A 13205-nucleotide genomic window follows, 5' to 3' on the forward strand; every position below is an offset into this window, starting at 1 on the left:
TAAATTTTGATAAATAAATCCCCATGTATAAACCTCTTAGATAAGAAAATTAAAATTTACAAATAATTTTAATTTAACAAATAATTTTAATCTAGTAAACACTTTCAAATTAAGAGCTCTTTTGGTGTCATAAGCACGATGTTTCCTCATACGTGCGATCAATTTTCTCTCCAATCTTTCATCAATTTTTTTTTTTGATTTAATGTGGTCTGATCTTTGCAATATTATATGGTGAATTTTTAATGTTGTGTAACTTTTAAAGGAACACATAAGAGAACTTTTATACACGATAAATGTAATTTTCGTTTCGTGTTAGCAAACAAAATGTCATCGGGGAATATAAGTCGTCATATGATTGTGCGATTGCTTTGATTACATCACCGTCATTGTTCAAACTTAAGGTTTGTCTTAATATCAATGTATTGCAATGGCAATACAGAAGTTTTGTAATACATCGATTACACTCAATGTCAATAATTACAAACTTAAATAAATGATTTTTAATATTATCTTTCTTTTGGACAAATTTTGATATGATCACTTTTTGGGCGTTTTCAATATGAGGTTTATCTATGTCATTATAAAATTAAAAAAGTTATATTAGTAGAAAAATGTACTTTTTATGTACGGTCACAGATCTACCTAATAAGACTTTAGAGATAGCTACATAAATTAAATGTCATTATTAACATTTTAGTCGTAGGATACACGATTCGACCACAGATAAAGATATCGAATAGTACCAGTTGAAATACATCTTGTGTTTTCCAGTGGGATTATTAAGATATCATCTATTCATCTAGATAAGAAAAAATATTTAAAATAGATACCTTCATCATCATTTTTGCCATAGATTGTCCACTGCTGGGCATAAGTCTTTAATACAGATTTCCAATAGAAGCATCCAGCATTACATTTTACGTTTTTTGGCGACTTTAACAAGGTTCTCTGTCATCGAGTTACATTTTTTTTAAAATAGATCATTGATTCATCTGAATATTCATCTGATATTCACGCTGAAACATAGGTTTTAATGCTAGATTTTTAATAGACCAGTTGAAAACGGTTTATAACCAGCGAGGTACGACGATTTAAATAAGGCTGTCTGTCCGCATTTTGGGTGCATGTCCTGCGCTGTGTTAGCCGGGTCTTGGTCTCTGCTTCAGAACCTTAAGGTTGTTCAACGTTAAATAACTTGCTTACCTACTGTTCAAGTCATTTACTTCAGTTATCAAATAGAAATATTATTTTTATAGCATCTCTCTTTTTCTGTTTAGTTATATCCGTATTTTTCCGATGGCTTTCAACAAAGTCGTCTAGATAAGAAAACATATTTAAAATACATATCGCATGTATATATTGGAATAACAAGTCATACGTAAGCAAGAATCGCAATTCCGAACGTTACGGTCTTTCGAGAGCTTAGCACTTTTCTTTTATGCGCTGCAATTCCGCACGAAAGTTGCGTTTCCTTTCCTCGAGCCGTTTAGTTTTATTCCTTGTACTTTTCTGTAGTTGTTTTCACGGTTTGTATTTTATTCAAAAAGTACCACAGAGTCTTTTATAAGACTTAACTTTTCCTTTTTAACCGTTCGCTATTTAAACTTTTAAAAGTCATTTCACATATAAAGATGTCGTTATTAAAACTTGTTTTCTCATCATTTATTCCTGTGTCCCCAAGATGGGGTAGAGGGCGTCCATAGTACGTCGCCATTCCGAGCGGTCTTGAGCCTCGCGCTTTACTTCACTCATTCTAACTGCCTTTACTTCTGCAGTCATCCTCCGCCGCCAGGTTTGCTTTGGGCGGCCACGTCTTCGCTTTCCTTGAGGGTTCCATTTTAGAGCTTGCCTCGGTATATGATCGGGGACCTTTTGGAGCGTGTGGCCTATCCAGTTCCACTTGCGGCATTTGATCTGCTGTAAACTTGTTGTACACGATCTAAATGTTTCGATCAAGTATTTAGTAGTCGGCGTATTATAATTATACAAGGGTGAGGTACTACAATACCTATCATTTCACCATGAATGTTCAACAATTTTCAATGGTTCGGCAGGTATTTGAGTATTTTTTTAAATAGTTCGGAAATAAGATGTTGCGTGATTTTTTGTATTGAACATACACACAAAATTAATATAAACAAATAATTTTATTTATCTCAATTATTAACGTAAATTTAAACAGTAACATCGTATCATGAAGCTTTTATATTTATTCTTCTTTTTTTCAGCGGATGGACGCTCACTCAAAGGCATGTGCCTTCTTTAAAGATCATCACGATGATGATATTAGGCAGAGGCATACAATTTGGGAATCTAAGGCTGATGGAACGACGTGGTCTCAAATGATCGTGATAAAACGACAGTTTTAGATATAGCGGGAACAACGAATACACTTAGATGAGCTATTTAAAATATCACAGCGCGGGACCGCGTCTCGTTTTGAATAAAGTTCTTCTTTACGATCACTAGTTCATAGGACGGTCACCGAGGCGGTTCAACAGGACAGCAGTGGTATTCCTTTCCTATAAAACCTAATTGGTGTTCATATGTAAAGCCGGGTTATATTCACATAAAAAATATTCTAGAATAGGAAAAAAAAAGGTTTTATAAAAATTAACACAATAATTTTACAAGCTAAAGCGCCTTTCAGATTGCAATACGTGAAATATACATTACTCAGTTTTGCTTCTGATATTTTTTTGAGTCAGACACCTACTGATTTTCCTTTGTGATAAAATGTAACGTAATTACAGTTTTTCTTTCTACATAATTAATTATTTCTGAAGCTTTTGATTTCTTGCGACTCTTTCGCCTATTAGTAATGAACGTATCCGTACTCAAAAACGGAACGCTTTACTTGAAGACACATTACCCGACTTGGAAATATCGATCTGTTCGATTTTATTTTGGATCTATAGAGATGGTGAAAGATGATGAAAGTTGGTCGCCAAATTTAATGCTAAGTGCAAAACTTAAGAACAGTTCTATAGAACACGCTATTTTGTATTTTCGTTAAGGTACGATGAAATTTTTTTCCGGAAAAATATGATAAACTGCAACGGAAAGAGTAGAAAAACACTTTTCTTTACCTATACACGCAGAGTAGTAATAGCCTAGTGGTATAGGACTGAGACCTGCGATCACAGGTTGCAAATTCGATTCCCGGGATACAATCTTATATATAATTCACACTTTGTGCATTAATTATATGGAATTGCCACTGCTCACAAACAAGTTTGTAGATGATGGGCGGCAGTAACCTCTGTCACACCGCGATCGCCAACCGTGGCGACTACAGTATATCCCCCCCCCATATATATATATATATATATATATATATATTTATATATATATTAGAGGCAGGCCTATGCCTTGTGGATGTCTATGCGAACTGAAACTCATACAAACACCTATTAAGTTAAAACACCTGTACCTAGGTTTCATGCATTTGACGTTTATCAAAACCAAAAAGGGTCGTTTTCGATATAATTAAATAAATGACGTTATGAACCTATGAACGTTACCTTGAAAATATGTTATTGTATTCACGTTATTATTAAAAACTTGATTTTGGCAGTAATCGATTTCTATTAAAATATTAAATCGATAAAATATAGATTAATCTAAACTGGCGGTAGGAAGTTATGAATAAACAGATAATTTGGAAGGAAGGAATATTTAAATAACATGTAATTCGCCTAATTCTTTATCAACGATTGCATTTTAAAGATTGAATTTTTTATTGAAGTTTTAACATTTCATGAAGAGATGCCGGGTACTGTGCTTGACAACATGGATTGCAAGTTTGGATTGAAGATTGAAGAAGATTGGAGTTTGGATTGCATGGTTGCAAGACGTTCACCTTCTCTGATCATAGGTTCATCTCCATTAACCAAATAATAATGAACCAACTAATGCTGCTTTGAAAAGATTCATAATTGACAAATCCTTCAACAGGTTACCAAAGATTTCGCTGTTTTATTCTTACTCTTATTATTCTATCACTACTGCATACAAATTCACAGCGAAGTTATGTTAGCTTAGATAAAGCCTGTAAAACTTAAAGTGCGAGTCTGTGTAATTCTAAGTGTCTCTCAGTAAAGTGGACTGTTATTTTCAATTGCGAAAGTGCATGTCACTTTGAATAATAATTGAGAATACACATTATTGGAGTAAATGAAGTGATTTTTGTTATTTAAGAGTTTTTAAATTAGTTTAAAAGAACAATTGATCTGTCTGATGCTTACAAATTACTAAAGTATATTTTAAAATTCGCGTTCACAGTGAAATCGATAGGAATATCGGCGAATTGAATTGTCGAAATGATCGCGCGAAATTCAGTGGTTATTATGTAAACAGCGTTCGTTCCGGTTTCAGTTGGCGGCGATAATGATCGGCTGGTCGAAACTCGTCGCGAATACGGCATCATTACATAAAACATGAGTCTTATACATCAATGCAGTGAATCAAGTTACTGTGTTAGTTGGAAATTTTATAATTTTAGCGTTAACTTTTTTTTTTTCGTAAATATTATAACGATATTATTTATTTTGCAACGTATGTAACACGTTACATTTTATGTTTGTACATTTACATAGGTTTAAAAGTTTTAAACCTTATTTTCAGTATAATGAGCTATATTCACTCCTTTAATGCTTTTAACATCTACAATTAATAATTATACACTAAAATATAATAAAAATACATTTTATAAATAATCTGGGAAACATTATATTTTAATTCTGTTTTAAAATTTACGAGACCTTCGATATCGCGGGTGTTAAGGGTGTGGTTTATGAACTCTCTCTAGTATCAGCGACTCTGAGGCGGACGATAGATCGACGTGGTTTCGAATCATCGCAATTTTACGGGTAACATGAATAACGCATACTCCTGAACGACCTATGAAAAATAGCAGAACGCGATTTAATGTCGAAATAATATAAAAGTTCCTAATCCGATCACCGGTGGGATTTTAGTGAGTAGCAATCCAACATAACCTTCTCCTACCCCCAAAGGATATCTTGAACATCCGGAAGATTTACCAGGAATCAAAAAAAAAGTTTGAATAATGAATTGCTCTGATAACTATATTAAAATAAATTTTTATAGTGAACACAAGAAATAAATACAGATCAATGCGCGTTTGTAATCGTAAATATAATTCTACTACAGCGGAAATAATCTTTTAAATGTTTTAACAGCTCGAGAATTAATTACTTTAATTATTGTATTAAATATAATTGCGAAATGATTAAAATGAAACAACTGTGTTTGTTATGGTTTCTATACAGACTAGGGCGCGTTTGGAAATTTCGTAGTAATGCTAATAAAAATCCTTGTTTAGTGTAAACCATTTTTAAACGGTTTTATTTAGTTCCACCCGTACGGAATTTATTTGGATCAAAATTAGAAATTGAAATTTAAGCACCTTCCCGTTGTCAGATTGATCTGAAATTTGGTACACACATTTAATTTAGATGACAATACAGTATAATAAAATCAATAACATTATAAATCTAAGATGTCCGCCGATACAAAATGGCGGATTACGTATTTTTCTTTAACCCCCTCAAAATGGGTACCAAATGAAAGGGCTACACTAGTAAAACACGATGATTATGTCAAAATTTATAATTCAAGATGGACGCCGTTCCAATATGGCGGAAAGGTACATATTTTTCCACAACCACCACAATATGGGTATCAAAAAACCGTTTAACTTAAAAGTTTTTTAAATGTATTTATTTAATTATGATACAGTTCGAAAATCAATTTCTCTTACTACTGCATTAGTGAAATTTGCGAAAGTGATTACAAAAAAATCTTTATTTTTGTAGGTTCCTCTTAGATCAGAACTCGAAAGGATTTTACGTTAAATTACGTAGTTTTAACAGGGCTTACATCGTTTCTGGTTCTTATCTAGTCTTCTATAGATTCCCTTTTGAAATACATACGTGATTACAATTTATTCAGACAAGAAAATATGATAAATAAATGAATAATAAATATAAAATAAACAGAGCACTTATAAATGTGCATAACTGCGCGTAGCGTATGACTTTCTGTTTCTCAAACTTTATACAGAAGAACTTTGACTTGTTCGGTTCATTGAAAACTTTCCTTTGACTATTCCTTAAGTGGAGGTCATACTTATATAAGATATTACTCACGAGTATATGGCGGTAGAATGTACCTAATATTTTTAAGTTTATATAGTTACTAACTGACTCGGCGAACTTCGTACCGCCTAACAGTCAAAGAATGTCGTGTTACCTTTTAGTGAAACGTGAACTAATTTAGGCTTTGATGAACGTTATACAATGATACAAAATAATATTAATATAGATATAAATACAAAAGTATTTTATTATTATGAATGACGAATGATGATGAATACATACAGAATGTGAATAAAAATTAAAAAAAATATATCTATATAACTATATTAAACAAAGACGGGTTTGTTACAACACTTATAACTCGAGATCTGCTGAACCAATTTTCATGATTATTGATTCGTTGGATTTGTCTCCGCCCCGGATAGCAGAATACATCTTAAAAGCAAATCGATATGTGCCTTTAAGAAGTACTGATGACGACTATCGACTCTTTCATTAGTGGTAAGAATCCCACATACACGTCTTTGGTATACAGAATAATTTATTACAGACTCTAAAAAGATGGTGCAGATCGTCACATATATTTAATTGGTTTATTAGAAATTGGTGTAAAAGATTTTTTGGGGTATACTCATTTTATCAAATAATGAATGGTACAAGGTAGCCAAAATAATCTATTGGAATCAGGCGTTACCTTGCAGAAGTCCATCCTAAGTAAGAAAAGGACCAAAAAGTCCAAACACAGACTCTGTGTTTAGCACTAATCGGTGTAACATAACTCTTGAAGATGCCCCGTGGAGGGGTGAAACACGTGTTGAGTAATTTGGCGGTGGCGGTTGTGTGATTCGCGTTGCTTGCCGCATACGCATTTATCAGCAGGCTGGCGGGCGGTGCACTTTGTTGCACGACTACCATTGCATGTGCGGAAGTGGCAAAATATTGGTCCTTTTCTTACTTGGCCAAAATAAATAGTTATGTTAATATAGTAAGAAAAAGCGTTTTACATATTCGTTTTACTACATATTTAAAGTAATTCAATAAAAAATTAATGTAACATATTTAAGAGTGACCACTTTATACAGGTAATTGTAAATATGTGTAAAATCATGCAAACTTTTTAAATGAGAAATATATTTACCCCTTTGAAGCCTTCACACCCGTAACGAATCATAAGGTATATCTATTATAATCTCGCTGTACAAGTTTTTCATAAATTACAGAAGAAATAAAAATACAAAGAAGTAAAAGAAGAATGAGCCACAATATGATTTTCCGGCGACTTAGACCTTGAAAATGTTTGCACTACGATATGCATTTCAAGAGTAAATTGAACCAAAACTTTTTAGTCGTTTCCTACTGGACAGGCGATACCGATTCAACATTGTTATTAACCTCAGCTGACAGCGCTTCCAATGCTGTTTGAATTTTGTTCCCGAACTGCGAATATGATACTACCGACCATAGTTGAGAACTAAAGCTAAAACTTATAGCCTGTTTTAATGTTAATTGTATGTGCTAGGAATTTGGTGACTTTAGAATAGTAATTTTAATCTATTCCTTGTAATATAAGTCCACCAATCACTTACTCGCTGGACTGACCTTATTACCAAACGATTCAAAACCAGCGTGCACGACTCCATGAAACTTTCAAAAAACTAAAAAGCCAAGGTGAATTAGTGGCGAGGAATTATATAGATATACCTTCTGTCACTAAGAAACAACTAACAATAATGATTCTAATCAAATATTTCTTAGCTACTCAACAAACATTTGTAATATTTTTAATTTTGTGCAATCGAATCATACTCAACTATATTTTGAGAGTATTAAAGCTGTGACGGTTATCGGTTAATACTAATAATACAAGATTGTATACAAAATTGTAATTTAAAACAATTTACTAAAAAAGTTTACACTTTCAAATATCAAATAGCGACATCTATTGCCGAGTAGCTTAAGTAAATCGTGTACAGCAAAGGATTGACAAGTTATATTAAAATAAAACGTATTCATAGTATCAAATTAATAAAATTTAGACTTATATATTAAACTCAAACGATGTTAAAATATTATTATGGGTTTGACAAATATGTTTTTTATCATAACGAACAAATATCTTTACTGCGAGCCATCTATCGCCGTTTTAAAGCACTTTTAGAAATTAGTTTAAAAGGTAATTAAGAGATGGCAGAAAAAGGCTAACTTTGCTAGCCAATGAAAAATTAATTTAATTTAGGTTGTAGATTAACCTTCGTGTGCCGCAACATGGCGCCTGTCAGTATCAGGAACGAATTTTTTGCGATTTTAAACTTTATTTTAAAGTGATTCGATATAATGTAGCAGTGGCGTAGCTATGGTATTTGGGGCCTGGGGCAGATTGGGGCTTGGTGCCCCCCCCTAAAGAGTCTAAATTCTTTATTTATATATTTTTCACATTGTGGTACAATTTTTTATTTTTTGCCCATAAAATAGTAAAAAATCCGAAGCTCAATTTTGTTTTTTTTTCTTTTAAATATTAAAGAAATCAAAATAATTTTTTTTCTTAAAGGGACATGATCTTCACCCTTTTTGTATAAAACAAAAATGTGTTTCCAAAATTTTTGGAACCCTTTATAAACCCATCTTTGTGGCTTATACAATAAGGGAGAGGATCATGTCCTTAAACATTGAACACATATATATCTTCTTGTACATTTCATAAACACAGATATGTATTTTCTGATTTAGGGCCCTTTTAAAAAACACTTGTTTTGCGAATGAAAGGCTTAAACACTGTGTATATTATAATTTATATGCTAAATTATGGTTTTCATTTTCTTTTAACGTTTCATTATTCATCATTTAAAAATATTCAATAAAATTATTTTCAACTTTGGTGCCCCCCTGCTTGTGGTGCCTGGTGCGGCCGCCCTGCTCGCCACCCCCTAGCTACGCCACTGTAATGTAGTCTACTTTATAGGGCAGATCTGAACTATTCGCATCCGGAGAATTTGTACAGTCCATAGGCAGCTGACTGACAGACACAATACAAACACCTACTTACCAAAATACTAAAAAGTTAATGCCACCATCCGAGAACTCTAACTATGGAACAAGTACTATACAGACAATTGCAATTATGGGGCTAAATTTTATTAATTCTTCCGACTGCTAAAATATTTTTAAATATAATCTTCTTTAAGAAAATTCCTCTCACATTCTACCAAATTTTTAGTTAAGGCGTCAAAATTTACTAATACTAATGTTTAATGATGATAAGCCGACCGCACATTACGTTTTTTCACAAATTTCTATCTACTATTAAATTTCAAAAACCGCTGTAACTGTTTAGGTCCAAACTTATACATTATGGCTACATTACTTTGGTTCCATTAACCATTATACAATTTAAATTGGAATGATTTACAATCGATATACTTGTATTGGTTTGGCAGAAGATATTAACGTCTATGATAAAAACTTATATGTTTTGAGCAAAAGAAACCCGGCGAAGTTAATAATAATATATTAATAATAATAATAATTATTTATTTGAACTTGCTACGTACGATCGTACGATTTAAAGAACATTATCATCTTTGGTTCGTAAAGTTATTATAACTGTAGCGTTCATGTAAGAACGTTTCATATAGCTGGCCACTACGTCCACAACAGTTTTCGTTTTAAATCATTCCTGCGAATTCCAATTTAAATTTGAACTTGAATTGAATTTACATCCCGAGGAAATATTAAACTTTTCTCAGCGTCCACGCTGTAATTTTATAACTCATTAGAACTTTTGTTATTATACTACTACTACCTTTAATAATTTTCAATTTTAATGAATAATTTTGTATATTTATTTTTCACGCTGTTTTGTTAAGAGACTGCATGTCATCTGTTTTTTTTTTGTTTGTATTTTGACAATTTTTTTTTTATATTTTCGATAAACCGTTATCTCATTTATAGATACCGTGAACAAGATTGGGCAGGGGTCTGAAGATATCTTGCGTATAACTTAGTTTAAGTAACTAGAAAACGAGACCCTCAGCTCGGACTGGAACACAATTTTTTCATATGATTAGTTGCCACAGGAGGATTCCGAAAGATGCTCGCACTTCCCACAGATCTTTAATAATGAACGACCACCCAGATTGTAAACCACAATCCCAGATGACCTTATCTTTATTTCACAAAGAGGAATATCCTTTATTTTTACTCTAATATAAAAATAGTCGAAATAGATGCTCTATTGGTGGCCAAGTGCGATCATTTGCCCAATAAAAATAATGTTTAAATTAAATCATTATTTATAAGAGTATAATTAATGAAGAACAGTAAATCACTTTCTTTGCTAAGTGGTCGGCGAAGTTGTAATGTTTTAACTCTGACGTCACGAATAGACATTCGTTTTAGGAGAGCTTCCGTTGGGGTGGGGCCCTACTGCAAGCGAGAATTTATTTAATTATTTTCATGTCGAATAAAAATATATTTATTCAGAAAGTCAATGGTTATATACACTCACTCTTAGAAAATTCTCGTTTTTTTTAATATCCTGTTTTGTCGGTGTGCACTTTCGGTCACGGCTAGAACTTCGGTTCGAGACACGTATATGTTGTAATTATTCCGAAGTACATACAACTTCGTCAATTATAGTTCTAAAAATGAATAGTAAGTGCGATATGATTCATTTAAAATTAGTTTATATTAATTTTCTTCTTAAGATTTATCACTTGGTTGATTTAACACGAATAATAAAATACGGTTTAAAGGTTTATTTTTCAATAGGATCAGTATAAAGTGGTCTGCATCCGGCATTTTCAAACGTCATTAACAAGATCGTCTGTCCTTGTTTTACATTAAGCTTCTTCAATGGCCGCCGCTATTGAGGGCCTCTCGTTCTTCTTCTGACCCGGGTACACAGGGATTACAGTTACAATAATCATGTATTTACAAAATTTTCTTATTTCTATGCTATTTTTCCTTTATTAACTTTGAGGCTTTAGCAGCCATCTGTCACTTGAACTTGTCAAACCGTTGGACAATATTATTTTTTTTCTTCTACGGATTTTATTATTTCTGGTCCGATCAAGTTTAGAAATCCCGAGCTTAAAACACTCTCCATGGCTTGTTAAGCGACTTGAGAAAGCGAAATGAGAGACAAAGTCAACAATACGACCCTGTTTTGAAAATAATCCATAATATGATACACAGAACGCCCTATGTCAAATATATATAAAAAAATCTGCGACACTCGTACTCTACCGGGTCATAGCTCCTAACGGGCGGTAACTTCAAAGCTCATACAAAAAAAATATTTTCAATCCACTCTTCTCCCTGTATGGGAATGCTTGTCGCGTTTCGTGCGCCCTCCTAAATAAATATATTACATCACGCACGTCCTCGAAACTAGCGTGCGGTCGCTAGGGATGCTATATTTTTATTTTATCGATATTATATTCTTTTTACTCTCATTTAATGAACAACAAATTTGTAGATTTACTTTTCAAGCTATTTTCACGTCTGTGATGTCTCGTGTGTTTGTGTAAATGAATCGATATTTTACTGGTTTTACAACTAGAGCTAGCATTAGTGACATACATTTTACTTTAGTTTGCTTGAATCATCGTCATGATCATTTCAACTTTCTTCCACAGTTTGACATAGACCTCTTCTATAGAATTCCCACACGGTCGAAATAGATTCCATCGTCTTTCCAGGATCATAAAATAGGGTCCTCCACTGCGCCTGCGGTTCTCTAAGGCCTTAAAGTGTCGGACTGGAGTTCATTTGCTTCAAAAGGAAAGTTAGTAATAGGGTTACGGTAGCTGATTGTGCCGCCATAGATTAGAATAAATTGATAACATTTATTTCGCATAGTTTAATTTTGTAAAAAAAAATACGAATAATCTTAATGCATAACTAGCAAAGTTAATATATGTACGGTTAACTAAATATATACTATAAATCACTTAATGTAAACATGAAAAATTAATAAAATAATAGCGCTCAAGTATTATATATTTCTAGTAATAAGTTGTAAATACTTAAAAATAAGGTATTTCTGTAGTGTTATTATTATTATTAGTTATTAACATTTAAATTAAAAATCTTAATCAACGTGTTAGATAGATGTACTGCAAGACCAACAACTCCTGCAAAGTCCGCCGCGATGTCCGGTCTTGCACTATCCGCATCCAGTGACTACCCGTGATCTTGACTATGTCATCGGTATACCTGGCGGTTGCCCACGCCGCGGTTACTGCCTCGTGTCCACCACTGGAGAACTTTTCGACACTAACGGCCGCCTGTCTAAAGCTGATGAGAGATGCCTCGGCCACTATCATTCTTCGCGCTTCGGCGGAGACTTTTATCATTCTGCAAGTTTCCTTGTTCCTGATTCAATGTTGCAGCGAAATTCCGAGCTAGATTGCTTTCTAGGTGACCATTATCCTGTTTATAATGCCCATCGTAAACGACCATGTTTTAGGTTCAAAAATAATCACTGTTAAAGACCTTCGTGTCCAGACATTACTGTATTTTATACGAAATGATAGGTAATTATTTATCAAATTAACCTATAATAAAAGCTACATAAGCTTGTTTATTCATAAATGAGACTTGTATAAAGTTATAAAAAACTATATCCTTGGTGCCCCTGATGGAGAATGACATCACTATTGGGGGCTGTGTTCTCACGGTGCCACCACTTAGCATCGATAGGCAAAATAACAATTCTCTAGCGCTTTAACAATACAAATGTACTTGAAGGCCAGATTAACAAGCAGAAATAGCCAGAGATTCACATCTTACGTAATCCGTTACGGAACAAGTAATACATTGACGGTCGATTTTCACAAAGGGCAAATATTGACCATACTGGTGTCAATATATAGCGTCAAACTGTCTGTCCGTTGCGCTTACCTATCCGTGGTCCCCACTCAAAAACTTAAAGGGCCCAGCGGCCTAACGTATACTTTTCTAACACTGTAAAACATGCGTTTCAAAGTGTTAGTTGCCATGCTACTCAGAATCGGCTTGACCGATGTTTTATGAAATAAAATCAAGAGGTCAGATAATCGTAAACTACATATCTAAATGACA

General features: G+C 33.3%; 1 protein-coding gene across 1 annotated transcript; it reads right to left on the bottom strand.

Annotated features, from left to right (window-relative positions):
* Window positions 1-1662: 1662 nt before the first annotated feature.
* Window positions 1663-12478, bottom strand: LOC137931212 (uncharacterized). The gene is made up of 2 exons (XM_068774622.1): window positions 12339-12478; window positions 1663-1939 (listed from the first exon to the last, which is right to left on the bottom strand). Exons 1-2 carry the CDS (start codon window positions 12476-12478, stop codon window positions 1663-1665), a joined length of 417 nt encoding a protein of 138 aa, XP_068630723.1.
* Window positions 12479-13205: the final 727 nt, after the last annotated feature.

This window comes from Battus philenor, unplaced genomic scaffold, assembly GCF_028537555.1.
Source record: "Battus philenor isolate CCGP_79_NKW_IND1 unplaced genomic scaffold, ilBatPhil1.0.hap1 SCAF_7, whole genome shotgun sequence".
NCBI classification, from domain to species: Eukaryota; Metazoa; Arthropoda; class Insecta; order Lepidoptera; family Papilionidae; genus Battus; species Battus philenor.

Coding starts and splice junctions, on each gene's coding strand:
- LOC137931212 (XM_068774622.1), bottom strand. CDS start 12,478: ATGATAAAAGTCTCCGCCGAAGCGCGAAGAATGATAGTGGCCGAGGCA. Junction 1,940..12,338: donor GCGGCGTGGGCAACCGCCAG/GTATACCGATGA, acceptor CGAAACATTTAG/ATCGTGTACAACAAGTTTAC.